Here is a 23947-nt window from a genome sequence, read left to right on the forward strand (position 1 = left end):
TTTTATTGAGGTGTAATTGACATACAACATATTAGTTTCAGGTATACAACATAGCAATTCCACATTTGTATGCATTACAAAAGGGTCACACAATACCTCCAGTTGCCACGGAAAATCACCTTACGAAGTTACTATAATATTATTGACTATATTCCCCATGCTGTACATTATACCCTCATGGTTTATTTTTTTTATTGCTGGAAGTTTGTACTACTTAATCCATTTCAACCCTGCCTCCAATCCTCCCTCCCCTCTGGCAATTGCCAATCTGTTCTCTATATCTATGAGTTTGGATTTTGTTTTGTTTTGTTTGTTTGTTTTGCTTTTTGGATTCCACATATAAGTGAAACCATGCAGTATTTGTCTTTCTCTGCCCGACTTCTTTCACTTAGCATAATATCCTTAAGGTCCATCCATGTTGTCACAAATGGCAAGATTTCGTTCTTTTTTATGGCTGAGTAGTATGCCATTATATATATAGATACCACATCTTTATCGATTCACCCATTGATGGGCACTTAGAAGATTTCCATGACTTGGCTACTGTAAATGATACTGCAATGAACATAGGGAGTATATATTTTTTTGAATTAGTGTTTTCATTTTCTTTGGACAGATACTCAGTAGTGGAATTGCTGAAACATATGGTATTTCAATTTTTGGTTTTTTGAGGAACCTCCATACTATTTGCAGCACCACAGTGACTGCACCAACTTACAATCCCACTGACAATGCACGAGGGCTCCCTTTCCTCCATATGCTCGCCAACATTTGTTATTTCTTGTCTTTTTGATAATAGTCGTCCTGACAAGTGTGAGGTGATATCTCATTGTAGTTTTGAACCACAGATATACTTGGTAACAGGACTGAACCTAAGAAGGCAGTGGTCACATAGCTCACATCCCTGGGATCGAGTCATATCATGACTTCACTTTTTCCATCCACATAGAAGTCAGCACCCCCCACCCAGCCTGCCACACAACGTGGTCAGATTTAGCAGTTATGATATATATATGATGTCAATATATTTTCCAAGGAGTTTCAAAGAAGTTGGAACTTGACAAAAATCCCACCTTCTTTTCATACCCTACCTGCCCAATGAGACCCTACAATCCTTACTGATAGCAAAGTAATACCAGTTGTTCACTCATCGTTTTCTTTAACTATATGTTTGGAAATCAAGCACTATATTTCTTCATTCCCATCTTTAAAAGAGGTCAGTCAGCTGTTGTGTGGCATGGTTAGGAAGTCAGGGCAAGGAGCCACTGGTCAGACTTCTCTCCCTTGAAGTCCCACTGTGTGTCTGCAATGGCCACTTGAGGTGTTTCTACTCCATTTCTCCAGACCTAACTGATGTTCTGGAAAGGTATGTCAATTCACCACTCAACAACCAGTAGTCGATTAGTGCCTGCTTTGTTGTAGGGGCTGGAGATGCTTCACTGTAAAGGGAAGATAACATCCACGCCCTCATGAAATGGACATCCAGCTACATTCAGCGCACGTGTGTAAATTTGGAGTCTCCTTTTCTATTGCCTATTGGAATTCTTGCAATAGATTAAAATCATTTAGCTTGTCTTTGATAGTCTTGTGTGTTTGGCCCTATCCTATAACAACTTACCTCGTGTATTATCCTCGTGATTTGGTCCTTTGCTTCTGGGACGGCCCACCAAAGAACTTGGAGGGAAAGTCTCTTTCTCTCTTTCTTCTTCCATTTCCCAAATAGTTCCTGAAATATTTATAAACTCTCTACATTAAAGAAAAAACAGGACTTTTATGGACTTTCTGTTTTGAGTTAACATTGATTCTTCTAATCCTGAGATATATACCAAGAAGCCTGAAATCAATGTAGACGGGTCATTTGGGGCAACACATGAAACAGTCAATTCATTTGGAGAGGTTTTCATTAATCTATCTTCCCTCTCTCCTTCCCTCCCTCCCATCCCTCCTTTCTTCCAGAATGAACATTGAAATTATTCTGCCAAGAATATCTTATTTTCTGGGAATCATTACAGGATGATGAGTTTAGTCCTTGAATAGATTTTGTGGAAGTTGGGTGGTGAATTGCTCTGAATAGGCATGGAGTGATATTAGGAAGATGGCAAGCTGAAAATGAGCATTACATAAGGGATAAAACTATCTGAATACAATATTAAAAGGTTTTATGATATTATGTTTCTAGGTCATTTGGAGTTTCTGAGTTAAGAAACTTAATTTTCTTTCCATCAATAAATATCTTAGAGCTCTTTTGGTGGCGAAAGGAAAAGGGAGATGTTTTGATAAGTGAGTATATTTATTCTATGACTTGCTAGAGAAATTAGATGTTTTCTCTTCCTTCTCTCAAAGGGCTAGCAAAAAGCCAGCATCTCTGTTTTGAAGGCCTGATATGTCTATCCTTTGCTCTAGGAGAAAAAAAAAAGGATCCTTGGAAGTCAGTTACTGAGATAATTTATGTAGAATAAAGTTTATCAATCTAAAAATACAATTCGATGAGCATTGGCAAAACATGCAGTGTGTCACCACCACCACGATCGTGATGCAGAACATTTCGAGCATTCCCAAAGTTCTTGGATGTGTCTTTGCAGCCAGTCCCCTCCTGCCACCTGGCTCCCTAGCTTCTCCTGGATGACCTTTTGTCATAGTTCTGCTTTGTGCAGCATTTCATATAAATACACTCTCTAGCATCTCTTTGGGTCTGACTGCCTTCCCTCGGCCTCATGCTTCTGAGACCCACCCCCGTTTTTGCATGTATCAGTTCTTCCTTTCCATTGCTCACGGGTATTCTCTTGTATAGATAAGCAACAATTTTTTAAATCTATTCACCAGTAGATAGATATTAGGATTGTTTCTAGCTTTGAATATAGTACGTGACTTCGTGTGGCCTTATGTTGTAATATTTAGAGAGTAAATACCTAGGAAGAGGATTGCTGGGTCACAAATTAAGTGTATGTTTAATTTTAAAAGACGCTGTCAAACTTTCCCAAAGTGGGTGTGCCATTTTGCATTCCCACCAGCAACGTATGAGAGTTTCATTTGTTGTACATCCTTACTAACACTTGGTATTGTCGGTCTTTAATTTTAGTCAGTTAATGAGTAAGTTCTAGGGATGTCATGTACAGCATGATGACTATAGTTAGTAAACACTGTATTGCATACTTGAAAGTTGCTAAGAGAGTAGATCTTGAAAGTTCTCATCATAAGAAAAAAATTATAACTATGTGAGGTGATGGATAGTAACTACATTTGGAGTAGTAATCATTTCATAATACATACTTTTATCAAATCATCATGCTATATAAACATTTAATACAATGATATAAGTGAATTATACCTCGATAAAACTGGGGAAAACACCACACTGAGATACCCCTACATGCTTAGATCCTGATGGACCTGTGTGACTCTCCATTCTACGTGCGCGGCCAGCAGGTTCGGGACACGCGTCTCCCCGTCTCCAAATGCCACCGGGCAGCTCTGGTGTCCGCCGTGTGCTCTGTCCTCTTCCTGCTGATTGTGCTCACGGGGGTCCTGTGCCACCGCTTCCACGGGCTGTGGTACCTGAAAATGATGTGGGCCTGGCTCCAGGCCAAGAGGAAGCCCAGGAAAGCCCCCGCCGGGGACGTCTGCTATGATGCCTTTGTGTCCTACAGTGAGTGCGATTCCTACTGGGTGGAGAACCTGATGGTCCAGGAGCTGGAGCACTTCAACCCTCCCTTCAAGCTGTGTCTGCATAAGCGGGACTTTGTTCCCAGCAAATGGATCATCGACAACATCATCGACTCCATCGAGAAGAGCCACAAGACCATCTTTGTGCTGTCTGAAAACTTTGTGAAGAGCGAGTGGTGCAAGTATGAGCTGGACTTCTCCCATTTTCGCCTCTTTGATGAGAACAATGATGCCGCCATTCTCATTCTTCTGGAACCCATTGAGAAAAAGGCCATCCCCCAACAGGAAGTGTTTGAGTTGAAGAATAATTCTAGTTTTTAAAATGGAAATATTCATACAGTGAAATATTCTTGGTTTTCAAAACTTCGTTCCATGTTGATTTAGAATTTTACTCTTTATTTCGCACAGGCAGTATTAACAACATTCCTCAGAAATCACAGATGTTAGTGAAATCTTTTCAGAATAGAAAAATTTAGAAGAATGGGCATTTGTGTTTACAAAGGCGTGTAAAATAATGCAGGGATTATATTAGATTTTCATTAAGTGATTTTTGACGGATGTATTTCTTATTATTTTATTTAACTATTTATAAGGCACTTTATAGGAAAAAGACACAGACTCTGAATTTTGATAACTTCATTTTAGAATTTCTAAATTTCAGTCAGATGGTCAAAAACATAAATGTCTACCATGAGTTATCCTTTCCCAAACAACTTTTCATACTCTGTGCTCATTTTCTAACCTTAAAAAATAAGTTCGTAGTGAGTTGTAGGAGGTCTTATGCCAAACAAAAAGCGGACTAAGGAGTCTTGGAGTCTAATCTGGGTTTGCACCTAGCTGTGAGCCATGAGACTTGAGACAAATTCTCCAGTCACTTGAGCTGAAGGTGTAATAATAACAGAACAATTTATTTCATGTGTTATTATCAGATTCAGATGAAAAGATATATTTGAAAGTGCTTTGAAAACATTTATGAATATTGTACATAGATGACACTGGTAATAACTTGTGGGTAAATAAATTATTTCTACCTGACTTTGCCAGAACATTCTAATTGGCTTTGGGATTACAAAGCCATAACATCAATCTAGGCAGCTCAACTAAAGACATGTAGAGAAAGAACAGAGTTTTTTTAGATTCAGGGGAAAATACTAGAAAGAAGTTTTCTTAGGTACACAATTGAGAACTCATGCGGAAGAGAGGTGGGGATTTTGCAGTAAGAAGAAAGTCTTTTCAGGGAACCGCAGAGCCTGGATCATTAGGGATAGAGAGAAATATCCACATAGTCAGTAACCTGTATAGAAAACCGGACTCCACCCTCTCAAGTTCACATTCATGCCCATTAAGTTTGCCTGATATTGGAAACTTTCATGAGGATTAGGGATGTGGGACAGGGCAAGAGAAAGAACCCTGGATTTAGGGTACCATTCTCATTTCAAATCTCAGTCCGGCCACAATTTGCATGGCATTTCCTCCTGTGTGAAAGAGAAGCAAGAATTCTTTCTCAGCCTTAATTTGTGAAGATCAAATTAATTATGAATATAAAATGTACTGTATGGATATTATTAAGGCAGCTTAATTTTTAAAAGGTAGTTTGTTTCCTTTATAAACATTCTTCACTAGTTTCTGTGGCAATGAAAAAAGCCAATCTAAGACTGTTTTTGGAATTACTTTGAGAGGCAGGGATGGAACGGAGCAAGGTTAGGATTTGGATTCAAAATCTTAAGAGATAAGCGGGAGCCGCCCAGCTTTCATGGTCAGAGTAGGGGTGCCACATCGGTGCTCCAGTCCCCGAACCACCAGGGACTGCCCCAGGATTGGACAAAAATGTCCTTACCTGCTCCTCAGGCAAGCTTCTGCTCCGTTGGTCTGGATAGTGACTGGTAAGCTATTTTAATATAGGAGAGCATAGCCATGCTGGTGGGAGCGGACCCTGGAGACAGCCCGCCCGTGATTAAGTCTTGAAGCGGGGCGGGGTGAGAAGTGTGAATCCGAGCTCCCGAGGATGGAGAGGAACGGAGAAGGGGAATTTGAAGACCGCGTTTCGGTGTACGTGAGGCTTTGAATGCCAGACCTTCAAGAAAATACCGGTTGGGTAACTGGCCTCTGATTGTGAAATCTTCCTCTGTGCTTCGGGAATTTACCCATGGGGGCCGCTTGCAATCTCGGTTCTCTTTTCTCGGCTCCTGACCTCCAGCAGCCCCAGCGCCTCCTCGGACCCGGGCGGCCTGCAGCCGGCCGCCACCTCCGTCAAGGTCACCTGACGCAGCCCGGGGCCAAGGCGGCGGCGGCGGCGGCGGCGGCGGCGCCGCGGGGCCACAGCGGCCGGCGTGCGCCCCGAGCTCGGACCTCGCCTCCCCTGCGCGGCGGCGCGCTCAGCAGACGGGCGGTCCCCGCAGCCCGCGAGGAGGGACATCCGCTCCGCGCACTTTTCCTTTCGCTGCCAGCCTCGGACCGGCGCGTCGCGTCCGGAGGCGGCGAGGAGGCGCGGCCCGACGGCGGCTCGGTCATCTCCCAGGTACGTCGGGCCGTTCTCGCCGCCGCGCCCCAAGGCTTCCCCCGTTCCCCCCGCAGCCGTCCGCCAGGGATCCCCGCTTCCCTCTCGCCTGCGCGCGGGGCCCGAGGCTGGCAGGCGCGGGGGCATGAGGCCCCGACGCTCTCGCGGCCCCGGGTCTGCGCGCCACCCTTCTCTCCGGGCGGGGGCGACGACGGTCGGGTAAGGGCTTTCAGGTGGCAGGCGTGCGTCCCGCTGGGGGTGTGTCGGCACTTCTTGGTTACCGCGGGACCAAACACCGCAAGCTGGATATCCGTCGCTGTGACAAGTGGGAAAGGGTCGGGACTCGGGGTCCGCCCAGGACCCTCGCACCCTAACCCCAAGCGCGGCCTCTGCGCGGGGCTGAGCTTCACGCCCCCTGCGTGTTCCTCCATCCTTAAAATACCTGAGTTATGTCTCTGATGAGAAAAATAACTTAGAGCATTTAAGCTTAGGTGAGTTCTTTAAATAAGAATGCCCTGAAGTTCCCCTTCTAACTTCTCAGGCTTCTATAAATGAGAACTTGCGTTTAGAACTTGGATGCAAGCCAGAATAGTGTTTTTTTACTGTTTTTTGGGGGCGGGGGGAATTGATTGATTAGGTGTGAACAGCTCAGCTGGCTGAGATGACGCTAATCTTGCAGAAGGTCTTGTCTGCACTGTAACTAGCTCAGATCTTTACCAAAAAGTAACTGGTAGATAGGGTGGCCTGACTTGAAAGCAGAGACCAAAAAAAGGAAATGGGGCCTGACTTGAAAGCAGAGACCAAAAAATGTAATGGCAAACATCCTACTTGAAAATGACTTATTCACCGGTATTTTAAGTTTCTTCCTGTTCTAAGCAGAGAATATTTGCATCTTTAAACTTTTTACAATGCACTTATTTTATGAAAATTGCTAAAGTTTACAGCATGTTTTGTCAGTTTTTAAGCTATCAGTTAATTTTTTGCATTGTTTAAGAATTTGGCTTGGTTGGTTAAATATCTTATTTTGATTTTCATGATTGAGGATGATTTATGGTTAAACGGAATTGTGGGTGTGACCTTCTTATAAAGCTCTCCTAATAAATGTAAGTTGTATTTACTCTTTATAAATAAGAGGCTTGCTTTTCAAAATTATATTCTCTCCCACAATAGCATTTAAAATTTATATTACTTTTCCCTCATACCAAAAAGCCATGCCTGAGTCTTTGAATGCTGTCTTCTTTCTTACCAATTATTAAATTTAAAAAAATGCAGTTGTTGCTTATTGCTGCCTACTCTTACCAGGTTTATTTTCCAAATTGCAGAAGAACTTATGTTTTGGGGTACTTCTTTCAATGATGGACTATGGATAAAAATTCTTTTTTTGCTTTTGAGTGTCTGAAAATGTCTATCTCACCTTTACTCTCGAACAATCATTTAAATGGGTCTTGACGTCTAGACTGGCAGGTGTGTCTTCCCTGCCCTTTGAGAATTTCATTACATTGTTTTCAGGCGAGTTGAGGAATTTTTATTCTTTTTTTGCTGGGGATTCAATATGTATTTATAATTTGGCAACTCATTTTTTTTTCCAATTCGAAAAATTTTTTAGTTATTCTGTCTTTTAGTATTTGGATCCACACCAGCATAAAGGCAGGCCTGGGGTTCTGATTTCTTACAGGAGATTTCTAGTAGGCTGGCTTTCAGCTCCGGCCAGATGGCAGAGATTTTTTAGATCCCTGTTCACATTAGGGGTGGCCTTTTCCCTCCTGTGGCTTCATGGAGAGCACACATTCAGGTCACAACCATGCATTGGGCCCTGCGACTCTTCTCTACTCTGGCTTCACCCAACCATTACAGCCGTAGCCCTGATGCGGGTATCTGGTCGTGGTTTCACTGGGGGTCACGGGACTTCAACTTCCTCTCAGTTCTGGATCAGCAGATGTGCACAGCCGAAGTTGCCTCTCATGCCAGGCTTACTTGTCAGACTGCCATCTTTTCCTGGGTCTTGGGCCAGTAATGCCTTACCGCTCTACCAATTTTCTAAATTCTTTAAGCAGATGATTTTATACTTTGTCCAGACCCACAACCCTCATTAGATAGGATTCCACTCAGTCTAACTGTAGCCACTGCTCTTCCCTTTTTTTAGTGTCTTACTCCGCGGAGCTCTCTGCCCCACTCTGTAATGTAGAGGGGAAGTGGGAGGAGAGAGATGTGACTCTCATCTTCAGTGTCAAGTTGTTAGTGGTAGTTTTGGCATCACCAATAATTACCATTTGTTGAAAAGTCACTGTGTAATAGGTACCATATAATATTTGTATGAAATAGCCCAAGATCCCTGCTTTTACGAATTTTATAGTTTAAAGACAAAAGGCTAGGAAAAAATTTAAAAAATACATGTATTTGACCTTTAAGTCTTAGCTGAAAAGGGGTTTAGATTTCTTGAGATGGGTGCTGTTTATTACAAAAGGGAAATGACAAGTAAATTTTGGTTGCCCAGTACAGTCATACTAAGATGATTTTTTTCAATAACTGATTCAGCAGAAAGACAATGGGCTACTATAGTACCAAATAGTAATCTCATCTCATCTACCCCTGTCAGTTTTAGAGGTGGGGACAATACTGGATCTATAGTCTTCATGGGTTAGTTTCCATTGCCTGCTCTTTCTGCTCTTTTCATACTCATTATCTTGCTTCCTGTGGTACCTGGTTGTTTTTTATGGTGTACTGGACATTCATTTCGAAAAACTGACTGTAGGAAGACGTTTGAGGCCTCGGATAATATTATTCTCGCCTAGAGAAAATTTCCCTTTGCTTCTGCAGGTACCTATGAGCACTAGCATTCCAGAAATCGTCTTAATCCATTTGCAGAGACTGAGATTGTCTGAGCCATCCAGATAAATCAGAGCTGTGCTACAATCTCCCTAGGGGCTCGGTTTCCCCTGGGTCAGCTTTACCTTTCCATCCATGATTGCCTCGGACCTTAACCTTAAACTCCCTGTCCTTCAAGGCTGTCAGAGTGTCGCACAGCCTATCAGACGGGGCTTACTGTGTTCAAGGTGATGAAGAACGAGACTGAAAATTTTGGCAGAGTACTGGAAACTATAAAAAATGACATAGTTCTTTTGGGGAAAAGAACCAAAGAACCATCTGTTTAACTGTCAGTTGAAGTAGATGAAATAGATGAAAAATGGCAATAACCGCAAAATTTAAAAGCCGGGGATGGATCTAACAGTACAATAAACACAGCTGAAGAGAGAAGAATAAACTAGAAAGTGGATAAGAAGAAAATATTGAGACTGAGACTTGAAGAGGCAAAATATGGCAAGAATGGAAGAGAAAGAAGGCCTGGAAAATAGAGCTAAACTCATGCATAGATGAAAATGTCTGACCTTAAATGAATATATTAGAAATGAAGAATGGCAGAAGATTAATGAGCAAGCATCTACCTTAAGAAATTAGAATAAGAACAATGAAATAAGTCTAGAGGAAGCAGAAGGAAGAATAGAAATTAGTGAAATAGAAAAGAAATAGAGGATCTATGAAATGAGAAGCTGGTTTTTGAAAATGCTAGTAAAAAATGATAAACCACTCACAGTCCAAGACAATCAAAAAAGGCACAAAGAACTCCATCTAAGGAATAAGACAGGACATTAAAATAGAAGGAGGATGTTCTAAGTAACTGTGTCAATAAATTTGAAAATTTAAAAGAAAACGATAAATCCCTTGAAAAACACAATTTACCAAAAGCTGACAGATGAAGAAAAAGAAAACCTGAATAGTTCCATAGCTGTTAAGTATATTTAATGTATTTTACAAAATCAAGATAAATGTATAGATAATAGATAATAACAACAAAAACTACAGGCTCCGAAGGTGGCATTGGTGAATTCTACCCAAGGAAAGGAAAGGAAATGTATAGGGCTATTTTACTCTGAATATAGATGCAAAAATTCTAAAGAAAATATTAGTAAATAAATATATCCAGTAAAATATAAAAATAATAATATATCCAGACTAACTTGGGTTTATTCTAAAACTGCAACATTGTCTCAACACTAAATTGATTAATGTAATTGCCAGTATTAGCAGGGTGAAGGAGGAAATTCATGTTATCATCTCAATAGATACAGGAAGACAAAAAAGAATCTGATAAAATGCAACGTTCAGTAATCAAGAAAACAAAATAAAAGTATGCAGATTGGAAAAAAGAAAAAAGCCCATTACTTCTGGCTGATATGACTGTGTACATAGAAAATAAAAATAATCTACAAACTGTGGAATTACTAAATCAATTTAACAAGGTTGCTTAAGTGCATGGTAAACACATAAAATTTAATTGATATATATATATATATATATATATATATATATATATATATACTCATATACTACACAGAAGTACATAATATTTTCAAAGCTTTGAAAATATCAAATACCTAGGAATAAATCTCATAAAATACACTCAAGACCTCTATGCAGAAAATCATGAGATATTTTTGTGATAAAGAAAACCCAAATAAATGGAAAAATGTATCCTGCTCATATATTGGAAGATTAAGTGTTGTAATGATGTCAGTAATTCTCAAGTTGATCTACAGATTCATGGTATTGCCAATTAAAGGAACAAGTTTTGTTTTTGAAACTGATAAGCTGGGACGCCTGGGTGGCTCAGCTGGTTAAGTGACGTGATTTTGGCTCAGGTCGTGATCTCACAGTCCTGAGATCGAGTGCCCCAGGTTGGTCTCCACGCTCAGCTTGAGTCTGCTTGAGATTCTCTCTCTCCCTCTGCCTCTGCCCCTTCCCTTGCTCGCGCTTTCTCTCTTAAAATAAATAAATAAAATCTTAAGGAAAAAAAGCTGATTCTGCAATTTATAAGAATATGCAAAGGGCCAAGATGAACCAGGTCTCACTTGAAGAAGAGCAACAAGCAGGTACGACTTACCCTCAGAATATTAAGATATGTTATATGTTTAATACAGTGTTACTAGTGCAAGGATAAGACAAATAGACACTGGATCAGAATTGAGAGCACTGAAACACCCTCACCCGTATGAGGACACGTGGCTATGGGCAAAGGTAAATATTGCTAATAGTTTCCCCAAAATGATCTTTTTAAAAATGGTACTGGGTCAATTAAATATCCATATTGGAAATAAAATGAATCCTGCCCGCTCCCTCAAATATGAATCCCTGAGAATGAAACGCAAAGCAATAAAGATTTTAGAGAATAATAAAGAGGGGCACCTGGGTGACTCAGTCAGTTGAATGTCTGCCTTTGGCTCGGGTCATGATCCTGGGGTCCTGAGATTGAGCCCCGCATTGGGCTCCTTGCTCAGAGGAGAATCTGCTTCTCCCTCTGCTTCTGTCCCTCCCCTGTCCCCTGCTCTTGCCCTCTCTTCTCAAATGAAAGAAAGAAAGAAAAGAAAAAAGAATAAAGAGATTATCTTTATGATAATATAAGAGAGATTTTTTAAACAGACCACAAAAATCACTACTAAGAAACAAAACAGAAAATGTAAGAACATCTGTTCATCACAAGATTCCGCATAGAAAGTGACAAGGAAGGGCACAGAGTGGGAGAAGAGAGCCATGCCTTGTTTCATGGCGCGAGGCAGCTACTGCTTTTTTACAAGTTGAAGGCATGTTGCAGTCCTGCACCCACCAAGTCTGTTGCTGTCGTGCTGCCAACAGCACTTGCTCATTTTGTGTCTCTGTGTCACACTTCAGTAATTCTGGCAATATTTCAAACTTCTCCGTGATTATTATATTCTTTATGATGATCCGTGATCAGTGATGATGACTCACCGACAGCTGGGATGATGGTTAGCCTCCGCTAGCAATAAATCATGTTGGAATGAAGGTATACGCTTTTTTTTTTAAACATTGCACATTTAGCAGCCTACTGTGTAGTAGAAACATAGCTTGTGTGTGCGCTGGAAAAGTAGAAAAATCATTTGACTCACTGTATTGCGATAGTCATTTCGTTGTGAAACTGGACCCACTGTACCTTTAAGGAAAGCCTGTATTTGTAACACATGTATCTTCTATTTTGAGAGTATATATCTTTATAACTACACATTGTTAAAGTAATGATTAAATACATATAATGTAATATTTATAATAACTATTATAATAGTGACGACCCAGTAGAAAACAGTAGGCCAAACACTGAAGCAGTACACCTTACAAAGGAGGATTCCAGATGATCATATGAGGCATGATCATATGCGAAAATGTTCAGACTCATTGTTAGTCCAGGAAATGAACTTCAGATTACAGTGAGATGACACGACCTCCCTACCGGAACCGCTGAAATGAAGACGACTGGCCGTGCCCCATGGAGGCCAGCTCGAGAGCGGTTGCACTCTCACCCAGTGCTGGTGGGAATGCCAGCTGCGGTGTAGCCATACTATGAAACACGCGACCGATTGGGAAAGAATCAGAAATGTCTCTCTATGTGGACGTAGGAAGATGTCAAGTGACATTGTTAGGTGCGAAGTGACCGTCCAAAAGAACCATGCGTGGTACGGCCCCATTTAGCTGAAAGAGACAGGAGGCAATGCAAAGCATTTGGGTGGCCATAAAAAATCGGGCAGCAACAGCTAGTAAATTTCCAAACCAAGTATGTATTAACATTATGTATCTTTTAATTCTCTGTGCCTATAAATCATATAGCCTAGGCCTTGATATTCTCTCAGTCTGTGAATGTGGGAAATTAGTTTAACCCATAAAAAGTGTTCTTGGGGTTACATTTCTAAAAATATTTTGTACAGTTTATGTAGTGAGCAAATACAAAGAAGGACAGGCACAAAGAATGAGAGAGCTGAATCGAGCCAAAGAGGGACACAGGGCGCAGAAGGCGGGCAGAGAGAAAGTGCTGGATTCAGGGTTGTAAGGAATCTCGCAGTGGTGGAGAGTGTTATTTCCCCCTGCATTCTCCAAACAGCCCATGCAGACTGGGCACCGCTTCTGCACTTCTCTGCAGGAAGTGAAAGTTGTGGTGGTCTGATTGTCCCTCAGCCCAGCAAACCACCTTGCTCTGCCTGGCGTTTCCAGCATCCCTCCTGCCTGCCAGTAGTAAGTGCCAGACAAGCGTGAGGAGCGCGGGACCTTTGTCTTTTGGTGAAAGAGTGTGCTACCCCTGGAGCTGCGTTCAGTGAGTACTTGTCCACTGAGGGCCGTGGCTGGGCTCCGTGAGATCTCTAATGCATACGGGGCATCGAGGCAGGGAAGAGGCATGTTTAGGTACAAGAAGGTTTGAAATGCAGGAGTAGGCGATGGTAAATCCATATGGTTAAGCCTAGCTCATTTCTTCTTCTTTTTTTTAAAGATGTATTTATTTTAGAGAGAGAGAGAGAATATGAACAGAAGTGGGGGGGCGGGAGTGAGGGGGTGAGGACGACAGAGGGAGAGGGAGAGAAGCTCAGCAGGGAGTCTGATGCAGGGCTTGATCTCAAGACCCTGAGATCGTGACCTGAGCCAAAGCCAAAAGTTGGATGCTTAACTGAGCCACCCAAGCCTAGCTCATTTCTTAACCTGCTTGCTTATTCGTTCCTCCATTCATTCATTTACTTATTCTTTCAGCTCATGCTCAGTGAGTCCTGCTCTGTACTGCCAGATGGCATTGGGATTTTAAGCCATGGTACAGTGGCAGATTCTCTGTGTTAGTATTGCTGGGTGTGTCAGGGAATTCAGTTGTTACCCCCATTCATACATTCCATTGGCCTCTCTGTTATTTCCTGGTGGCTCTGTGTGTGTGGGGGGGTGTGGGGGGGTATTATGCCTTACAAAACATTTCTCAGGAACTGGAATCATGATAAACTGTCAAACACAATTGCTCATTTGAACCTCTTTTATTTGTAGGTTGGACCACTGGACAATGTCACGTGTTTTGTGGACAGTATGGGTGTTGGGGGCTGTAACCAACCTCTCCAAAGAAGAGGCCTCTGATCAGGCTGCTTCTCTGTCCTGTGACCCCACTGGTGTCTGCGATGGCCGCTCCAGATCTTTAAACTCCATGCCCTCAGGGCTCACGGCAGCTGTGAGGAGCCTTGACCTCTCCAACAACGAGATCACCTACCTTGGCAACGGTGACCTGCGGGGCTGTGTGAACCTCGAGGCTTTGAACCTGGGGTCTAATGGAATTAACACAATAGAGGAAGATTCTTTTTTTTCCCTGCGGCGTCTTGAACATTTGGACTTATCCTATAATCTCTTATCTAACTTATCATCCTCCTGGTTCAGGCCCCTTTCTTCCCTGAAGTTCTTAAACTTACTGGGAAATCTTTACAAATCACTCGGGGAAACACCTCTTTTTTCTCAGCTCATGAATTTGCGAATTCTGAAAGTAGGAAATATTTACAGCTTCACTGAGCTTCAGGAAAAGGATTTTGCTGGGCTCACTTTTCTCGAGGAACTTGAGATTGATGCTTCCAATCTCCAGAGGTATGAGCCAAAGACTTTGAAGTCAATTCAGAACATCAGTCACCTGGCTCTTCGTATGAAGCAGCCTGTTTTCCTGCTGGAGATTTTTGCAGATCTTTCAAGTTCCTTGAAACATTTAGAACTGAGAGATACTCATTTGAACACTTTCCGTTTTTCAAAAGCATCCATCAGTGAAACAAATACGTTGATTACAAAGTGGACGTTTAGAAAAGTGAAAATCACCGATGGAAGTTTTAGCGAAGTTGTGAAACTGCTGAATTATGTTTCTGGAGTGTTAGAAGTCGAGTTTGAGGACTGTACCCTGGATGGGCTGGGTGATTTTAACATAGCCGATATGGACAAAATTAAAAATATAGGTGGGATAGAGACATTAACAGTACGGAGGTTGTATATTCCATACTTTTACTCATTTTATGATATGAGTAGTATCTATTCACTTACGGAAGACGTTAAACGAGTCACAGTAGAAAGCAGTAAGGTTTTCCTGGTTCCTTGCTCACTTTCACAACATTTAAAATCACTAGAATATTTGGATCTCAGTGACAATTTAATGGTTGAAGAATACTTGGGAAACTCAGCCTGTGAGCACGCCTGGCCCCTCCTGCAAACCTTAACTTTAAGGCAAAACCGTTTGAAATCATTAGAAAAAACCGGAGAAACGTTGCTTACTCTGAAAAACCTGATGAACCTTGATATTAGTAAGAATAATTTTGTTTCTATGCCTGAAACTTGTCAGTGGCCAGAGAAGTTGAAATACTTGAACTTATCCAACACGAGAATAAATAGTGTAACCCGTTGCATCCCCTGGACACTGGAAATTTTAGATATTAGCAATAACGTTCTCGAGTCATTTTCCCTGGTTTTGCCACAACTCAAAGAACTTTACATTTCCAGAAATAAGTTGAAGACTCTACCGGATGCCTCCTTCTTACCCATGTTACGAGTCATGAGAATTAGCAGAAATACAATAAGTACTTTCTCTAAGGCGCAGCTGGATTCTTTTCACACACTGAAGGCCTTGGAAGCCGGCGGTAACAATTTCCTTTGCTCTTGTGAATTCCTGTCTTTCACTCAAGGGCAGCAAGCGCTGGCCCAGATCCTGACCGACTGGCCAGAGAACTACCTGTGTGACTCTCCATTCTACGTGCGCGGCCAGCGGGTTCGGGACACGCGTCTCCCGGTCTCTGAATGCCACCGGGCAGCTCTGGTGTCCGCCGTGTGCTCTGTCCTCTTCCTGCTGATTGTGCTCACAGGGGTCCTGTGCCACCGCTTCCACGGGCTGTGGTACCTGAAAATGATGTGGGCCTGGCTCCAGGCCAAGAGGAAGCCCAGGAAAGCCCCCGCCGGGGACGTCTGCTATGATGCCTTTGTGTCCTACAGTGAGCGCGATTCCTACTGGGTGGAGAACCTGATGGTCCAGGAGCTGGAGCACTTCAACCCTCCCTTCAAGCTGTGTCTGCATAAGCGGGACTTTGTTCCCGGCAAATGGATCATTGACAACATCATCGACTCCATCGAGAAGAGCCACAAGACCATCTTTGTGCTGTCGGAAAACTTTGTGAAGAGTGAGTGGTGCAAGTATGAGCTGGACTTCTCCCATTTTCGCCTCTTTGATGAGAACAATGATGCCGCCATTCTCATTCTTCTGGAACCCATTGAGAAAAAGGCAATCCCCCAACAGGAAGTGTTTGAGTTGAAGAATAATTCTAGTTTTTAAAATGGAAATATTCATACAGTGAAATATTCTTGGTTTTCAAAACTTCGTTCCATGTTGATTTAGAATTTTACTCTTTATTTCGCACAGGCAGTATTAACAACATTCCTCAGAAATCACAGATGTTAGTGAAATCTTTTCAGAATAGAAAAATTTAGAAGAATGGGCATTTGTGTTTACAAAGGCGTGTAAAATAATGCAGGGATTATATTAGATTTTCATTAAGTGATTTTTGACGGATGTATTTCTTATTATTTTATTTAACTATTTATAAGGCACTTTATAGGAAAAAGACACAGACTCTGAATTTTGATAACTTCATTTTAGAATTTCTAAATTTCAGTCAGATGGTCAAAAACATAAATGTCTACCATGAGTTATCCTTTCCCAAACAACTTTTCATACTCTGTGCTCATTTTCTAACCTTAAAAAATAAGTTCGTAGTGAGTTGTAGGAGGTCTTATGCCAAACAAAAAGCGGACTAAGGAGTCTTGGAGTCTAATCTGGGTTTGCACCTAGCTGTGAGCCATGAGACTTGAGACAAATTCTCCAGTCACTTGAGCTGAAGGTGTAATAATAACAGAACAATTTATTTCATGTGTTATTATCAGATTCAGATGAAAAGATATATTTGAAAGTGCTTTGAAAACATTTATGAATATTGTACATAGATGACACTGGTAATAACTTGTGGGTAAATAAATTATTTCTACCTGACTTTGCCAGAACATTCTAATTGGCTTTGGGATTACAAAGCCATAACATCAATCTAGGCAGCTCAACTAAAGACATGTAGAGAAAGAACAGAGTTTTTTTAGATTCAGGGGAAAATACTAGAAAGAAGTTTTCTTAGGTACACAATTGAGAACTCATGCGGAAGAGAGGTGGGGATTTTGCAGTAAGAAGAAAGTCTTTTCAGGGAACCGCAGAGCCTGGATCATTAGGGATAGAGAGAAATATCCACATAGTCAGTAACCTGTATAGAAAACCGGACTCCACCCTCTCAAGTTCACATTCATGCCCATTAAGTTTGCCTGATATTGGAAACTTTCATGAGGATTAGGGATGTGGGACAGGGCAAGAGAAAGAACCCTGGATTTAGGGTACCATTCTCATTTCAAATCTCAGTCCGGCCACAATTTGCATGGCATTTCCTCCTGTGTGAAAGAGAAGCAAGAATTCTTTCTCAGCCTTAATTTGTGAAGATCAAATTAATTATGAATATAAAATGTACTGTATGGATATTATTAAGGCAGCTTAATTTTTAAAAGGTAGTTTGTTTCCTTTATAAACATTCTTCACTAGTTTCTGTGGCAATGAAAAAAGCCAATCTAAGACTGTTTTTGGAATTACTTTGAGAGGCAGGGATGGAACGGAGCAAGGTTAGGATTTGGATTCAAAATCTTAAGAGATAAGCGGGAGCCGCCCAGCTTTCATGGTCAGAGTAGGGGTGCCACATCGGTGCTCCAGTCCCCGAACCACCAGGGACTGCCCCAGGATTGGACAAAAATGTCCTTACCTGCTCCTCAGGCAAGCTTCTGCTCCGTTGGTCTGGATAGTGACTGGTAAGCTATTTTAATATAGGAGAGCATAGCCATGCTGGTGGGAGCGGACCCTGGAGACAGCCCGCCCGTGATTAAGTCTTGAAGCGGGGCGGGGTGAGAAGTGTGAATCCGAGCTCCCGAGGATGGAGAGGAACGGAGAAGGGGAATTTGAAGACCGCGTTTCGGTGTACGTGAGGCTTTGAATGCCAGACCTTCAAGAAAATACCGGTTGGGTAACTGGCCTCTGATTGTGAAATCTTCCTCTGTGCTTCGGGAATTTACCCATGGGGGCCGCTTGCAATCTCGGTTCTCTTTTCTCGGCTCCTGACCTCCAGCAGCCCCAGCGCCCTCCTCATATTCTTTATGATGAACCGTGATCAGTGATGATGACTCACCGACAGCTGGGATGATGGTTAGCCTCCGCTAGCAATAAATCATGTTGGAATGAAGGTATACGCTTTTTTTTTTTAAACATTGCACATTTAGCAGCCTACTGTGTAGTAGAAACATAGCTTGTGTGTGCGCTGGAAAAGTAGAAAAATCATTTGACTCACTGTATTGCGATAGTCATTTCTTGTGAAACTGGACCCACTGTACCTTTAAGGAAAGCCTGTATTTGTAACACATGTATCTTCTATTTTGAGAGTATATATCTTTATAACTACACATTGTTAAAGTAATGATTAAATACATATAATGTAATATTTATAATAACTATTATAATAGTGACGACTAGAAAACAGTAGGCCAAACACTGAAGCAGTACACCTTACAAAGGAGGACCTAGATGATCATATGAGGCATGATCATATGCGAAAATGTTCAGACTCATTGTTAGTCCAGGAAATGAACTTCAGATTACAGTGAGATGACACGACCTCCCGAACCGCTGAAATGAAGACGACTGGCCGTGCCCCATGGAGGCCAGCTCGAGGCGAAGCTGCACTCTCACCCAGTGCTGGTGGGAATGCCAGCTGCGGTGTAGCCATACTATGAAACACGCGACCGATTGGGAAAGAATCAGAAATGTCTCTCTATGTGGACGTAGGAAGATGTCAAGTGACATTGTTAGGTGCAAGTGACCGTCCAAAAGAACCATGCGTGGTAGCCCCATTTAGCTGAAAGAGACAGGAGGACGAAATGCAAAGCATTTGGGTGGCCATAAAAATCGGGCAGCAACAGCTAGTAAATTTCCAAACCAAGTATGTATTAACATTATGTATCTTTTAATTCTCTGTGCCTATAAATCATATAGCTAGGCCTTGATATTCTCTCAGTCTGTGAATGTGGGAAATTAGTTTAACCCATAAAAAGTGTTCTTGGGGTTACATTTCTAAAAATATTTTGTACAGTTTATGTAGTGAGCAAATACAAAGAAGGACAGGCACAAAGAATGAGAGAGAGCTGAATCGAGCCAAAGAGGGACACAGGGCGCAGAAGGCGGGAGAGAGAAAGTGCTGGATTCAGGGTTGTAAGGAATCTCGCAGTGGTGGAGAGTGTTATTTCCCCTGCATTCTCCAAACAGCCCATGCAGACTGGGCACCGCTTCTGCACTTCTCTGCAGGAAGTGAAAGTTGTGGTGGTCTGATTGTCCCTCAGCCCAGCAAACCACCTTGCTCTGCCTGGCGTTTCCAGCATCCCTCCTGCCTGCCAGTAGTAAGTGCCAGACAGCGTGAGGAGCGGGACCTTTGTCTTTTGGTGAAAGAGTGTGCTACCCTGGAGCTGCGCTTCAGTGAGTACTTGTCCACTGAGGGCCGTGGCTGGCTCGTGAGATCTCTAATGCATACGGGCATCGAGGCAGGGAAGAGGCATGTTTAGGTACAAGAAGGTTTGAAATGCAGGAGTAGGCGATGGTAAATCCATATGGTTAAGCCTAGCTCATTTCTTCTTCTTTTTTTAAAAGATGTATTTATTTTAGAGAGAGAGAGAATATGAACAGAAGTGGGGGGCGGGAGTGAGGGGTGAGGACGACAGAGGGAGAGGGAGAGAAGCTCAGCAGGGAGTCTGATGCAGGGCTTGATCTCAAGACCCTGAGATCGTGACCTGAGCCAAAGCCAAAAGTTGGATGCTTAACTGAGCCACCCAAGCCTAGCTCATTTCTTAACCTGCTTGCTTATTCGTTCCTCCATTCATTCATTTACTTATTCTTTCAGCTCATGCTCAGTGAGTCCTGCTCTGTACTGCCAGATGGCATTGGGATTTTAAGCCATGGTACAGTGGCAGATTCTCTGTGTTAGTATTGCCAGGGAATTCAGTTGTTACCCCCATTCATACATTCCATTGGCCTCTCTGTTATTTCCTGGTGGCTCTGTGTGTGTGGGGGTGTGGGAGGGTATTATGCCTTACAAAACATTTCTCAGGAACTGGAATCATGATAAACTGTCAAACACAATTGCTCATTTGAACCTCTTTTATTTGTAGGTTGGACCACTGGACAATGTCACGTGTTTTGTGGACAGTATGGGTGTTGGGGCTGTAACCAACCTCTCCAAAGAAGAGGCCTCTGATCAGGCTGCTTCTCTGTCCTGTGACCCCACTGGTGTCTGCGATGGCCGCTCCAGATCTTTAAACTCCATGCCCTCAGGGCTCACGGCAGCTGTGAGGAGCCTGACTCTCCAACAACGAGATCACCTACCTTGGCAACGGTGACCTGCGGGGCTGTGTGAACCTCGAGGCTTTGAACCTGGGGTCAATGGAATTAACACAATAGAGGAAGATTTTTTTTCCTGCGGCGCTTGAACATTTGGACTTATCCTATAATCTCTTATCTAACTTATCATCCTCCTGGTTCAGGCCCCTTTCTTCCCTGAAGTTCTTAAACTTACTGGGAAATCTTTACAAATCACTCGGGAAACACCTCTTTTTCTCAGCTCATGAATTTGCGAATTCTGAAAGTAGGAAATATTTACAGCTTCACTGAGCTTCAGGAAAGATTTTGCTGGGCTCACTTTTCTCGAGGAACTTGAGATTGATGCTTCCAATCTCCAGAGGTATGAGCCAAAGACTTTGAAGTCAATTCAGAACATCAGTCACCTGGCTCTTCGTATGAAGCAGCCTGTTTTCCTGCTGAGATTTTTGCAGATCTTTCAAGTTCCTTGAAACATTTAGAACTGAGAGATACTCATTTGAACACTTTCCGTTTTTCAAAAGCATCCATCAGTGAAACAAATACGTTGATTACAAAGTGGACGTTTAGAAAAGTGAAAATCACCGATGGAAGTTTTAGCGAAGTTGTGAAACTGCTGAATTATGTTTCTGGAGTGTTAGAAGTCGAGTTTGAGGACTGTCCGGATGGGCTGGGTGATTTTAACATAGCCGATATGGACAAAATTAAAAATATAGGTGGGATAGAGACATTAACAGTACGGAGGTTGTATATTCCATACTTTTACTCATTTTATGATATGAGTAGTATCTATTCACTTACGGAAGACGCGAACGAGTCACAGTAGAACAGTAAGGTTTTCCTGGTTCCTTGCTCACTTTCACAACATTTAAAATCACTAGAATATTTGGATCTCAGTGACAATTTAATGGTTGAAGAATACTTGGGAAACTCAGCCTGTGAGCACGCCTGGCCCCTCCTGCAAACCTTAACTTTTAAGGCAAAACCGTTTGAAATCATTAGAAAAAACCGGAGAAACGTTGCTTACTCTGAAAAACCTGATGAACCTTGATATTAGTAAGAATAATTTTGTTTCTATGCCTGAAACTTGTCAGTGGCCAGAGAAGTTGAAATACTTGAACTTATCCAACACGAGAATAAATAGTGTAAACCCTGCATCCCCTGGACACTGGAAATTTTAGATATTAGCAATAACGTTCTCGAGTCATTTTCCTGGTTTTGCCACAACTCAAAGAACTTTACATTTCCAGAAATAAGTTGAAGACTCTACCGGATGCCTCCTTCTTACCCATGTTACGAGTCATGAGAATTAGAGAAATACAATAAGTACTTTCTCTAAGGCGAGCTGGATTCTTTTCACACACTGAAGGCCTTGGAAGCCGGCGAACAATTTCCTTTGCTCTTGTGAATTCCTGTCTTTCACTCAAGGGCAGCAAGCGCTGAGCCCAGATCCTGACCGATCACAGAGAACTACCTGTGTGACTCTCCATTCTACGTGCGCTGCCAGCGGGTTCGGGACACGCGTCTCCCGGTCTCTGAATGCCACCGGGCAGCTCTGGTGTCCGCCGTGTGCTCTGTCCTCTTCCTGCTGATTGTGCTCACAGGGGTCCTGTGCACCGCTTCCACGGGCTGTGGTACCTGAAAATGAGTGGGCCTGGCTCCAGGCCAAGAGGAAGCCCAGGAAAGCCCGCCGGACGCTCTCTATGATGCCTTTGTGTCCTACAGTGAGCGCGATTCCTACTGGGTGGAGAACCTGATGGTCCAGGAGCTGGAGCACTTCAACCCTCCCTTCAAGCTGTGTCTGCATAAGCGGGACTTTGTTCCCGGCAAATGGATCATTGACAACATCATCGACTCCATCGAGAAGAGCCACAAGACCATCTTTGTGCTGTCGGAAAACTTTGTGAAGAGTGAGTGGTGCAAGTATGAGCTGGACTTCTCCCATTTTCGCCTCTTTGATGAGAACAATGATGCCGCCATTCTCATTCTTCTGGAACCCATTGAGAAAAAGGCAATTCCCCAGCGTTTCTGTAAGCTGAGGAAGATAATGAACACCAAGACCTACCTGGAGTGGCCCACCGATGAAACTCAGCAGGAAGGGTTTTGGTTAAATTTGAGAACAGCAATAAGGTCCTAGATTCCTACATTAAAGGCCAGTCTGGGTCTGTGGTGGTCTTTGTGTCACTAGTGGTAGCTAAGTCCATTCTGACAGTTATATGTAAACGACACGAACGTACTGTTGTTTGCAGACTTGCTTACTAAAACCACTAAAGCTGTTCCTATTTTGTTTAGTTTTATAAAAACTACCAGGTTGAAAATAAAAGCTTCTTGGTTTTTCTTTATCCTGTGAAATAGTCATGATCTCGGTCCATTACCGACATCAGAATATCTGTAGCAACTGGCTTAGTTCACTAGGAAACAGCACAAATGAACAGATCTCATATGAATGTGTTGGTCAGTTTCCTGCAAGGACACTCCTCCGTGTCTGTAGACGGCATTCTCTACCGCACTTAGCTGTCTCCTCTGTGTGTGACTGCTCTCGAGAACAACAAGGGAAAAGGTTGGCGAACTCAGCCAAACTTGTTGCTATTCCTAGAAAAAAAAGTGCCTGGAGTCCCCATTTAACTTCATAGGATGCAAAATACCTAGACGGTGTTTTCACATGACCCGAGTCTGTCTTTCTGGGTGTTGGATGGGTTTCTCCGGTCACAGTTGCTTGAGAGAGGATATAGAACACCATATCCGGTAAATTATATCTTTCCATGAAAATGAAACTAATGAAGTACAGCGGACCCTTGAACAATGCAGGAGTTAGGGACAGTGATGTACCCTCTTCCCGCTGTGCACTCGGAAATCTGTGGATGTAACTTTGACTTCCCCAAACCTTAACTACTGGTAGTTTACGGTCGACCAGAAGCCAAGCAGATAACAAAGAGCCAATTAACACACATTTTCTATATGTATGATATACGATATTCTTACAATAAAGTCAGCTAGAGAAAAGAAAATGTTATTAAGAAAATCATAAATCTGCGCGTAAATGGGCCCACTCAGTTCAAATCAGTGCTGTTCAAGGGTCAAGTGTAAATATAATACCCACTTTAGAGGACTTCCAAAGAAGCTCCCACATCCCTGACTCTGATCTTCCGTCAGCCTTTAACGCTGTGTGAAGTTCTGATGAGTTTCTAGGTACCCCATCTTCTAATACATTTCCCTGCGGCATCTTGCTTTTTTCTTTCTTCTGAAAGTCTTATTTCTGATTCTAAAAAGGCTCTCCCCCCCCGAACATTTACAAAAGCACATGCGAGCTACATAGATTTTTAACAAGTATATACCTAGTGATTCCTTAAAATGACCCCCAAAAATAGTTGATACGCACTAATTTAAAGATAGATACTACTTCCACATGTTAATTTCTTTTAGAGATTTTATTATTTCTGAGAGAGAGAACGAGCATGAGC

The 23947-nt window shown here is 42.4% G+C and overlaps 2 protein-coding genes across 2 annotated transcripts; both read left to right on the forward strand.

The window, feature by feature from the left end:
* Window positions 1–2256: 2256 nt before the first annotated feature.
* On the forward strand, window positions 2257–4698 carry LOC103658094 (toll-like receptor 2). The gene has a single exon (XM_008685577.2). It carries the CDS (start codon window positions 3385–3387, stop codon window positions 3982–3984), a length of 600 nt encoding a protein of 199 aa, XP_008683799.2. The 5' UTR covers window positions 2257–3384; the 3' UTR covers window positions 3985–4698.
* Window positions 4699–5971: 1273 nt separating this feature from the next.
* LOC103658031 (toll-like receptor 2) lies at window positions 5972–22828 on the forward strand. The gene is made up of 3 exons (XM_040626375.1): window positions 5972–6181; window positions 14021–16268; window positions 22498–22828. The coding sequence occupies exons 2-3, from the start codon at window positions 14037–14039 to the stop codon at window positions 22621–22623; spliced, it is 2358 nt and encodes a 785-aa protein (XP_040482309.1). The 5' UTR covers window positions 5972–6181; window positions 14021–14036; the 3' UTR covers window positions 22624–22828.
* Window positions 22829–23947: the final 1119 nt, after the last annotated feature.

This window comes from Ursus maritimus, unplaced genomic scaffold (genome assembly GCF_017311325.1).
Source record: "Ursus maritimus isolate PB19 unplaced genomic scaffold, ASM1731132v1 scaffold_11, whole genome shotgun sequence".
Taxonomy (NCBI): Eukaryota; Metazoa; Chordata; class Mammalia; order Carnivora; family Ursidae; genus Ursus; species Ursus maritimus.

Coding starts and splice junctions, on each gene's coding strand:
- LOC103658094 (XM_008685577.2), top strand. CDS start 3,385: ATGGACCTGTGTGACTCTCCATTCTACGTGCGCGGCCAGCAGGTTCGG.
- LOC103658031 (XM_040626375.1), top strand. CDS start 14,037: ATGTCACGTGTTTTGTGGACAGTATGGGTGTTGGGGGCTGTAACCAAC. Junction 16,269..22,497: donor TGGAACCCATTGAGAAAAAG/GCAATCCCCCAA, acceptor ATTGAGAAAAAG/GCAATTCCCCAGCGTTTCTG.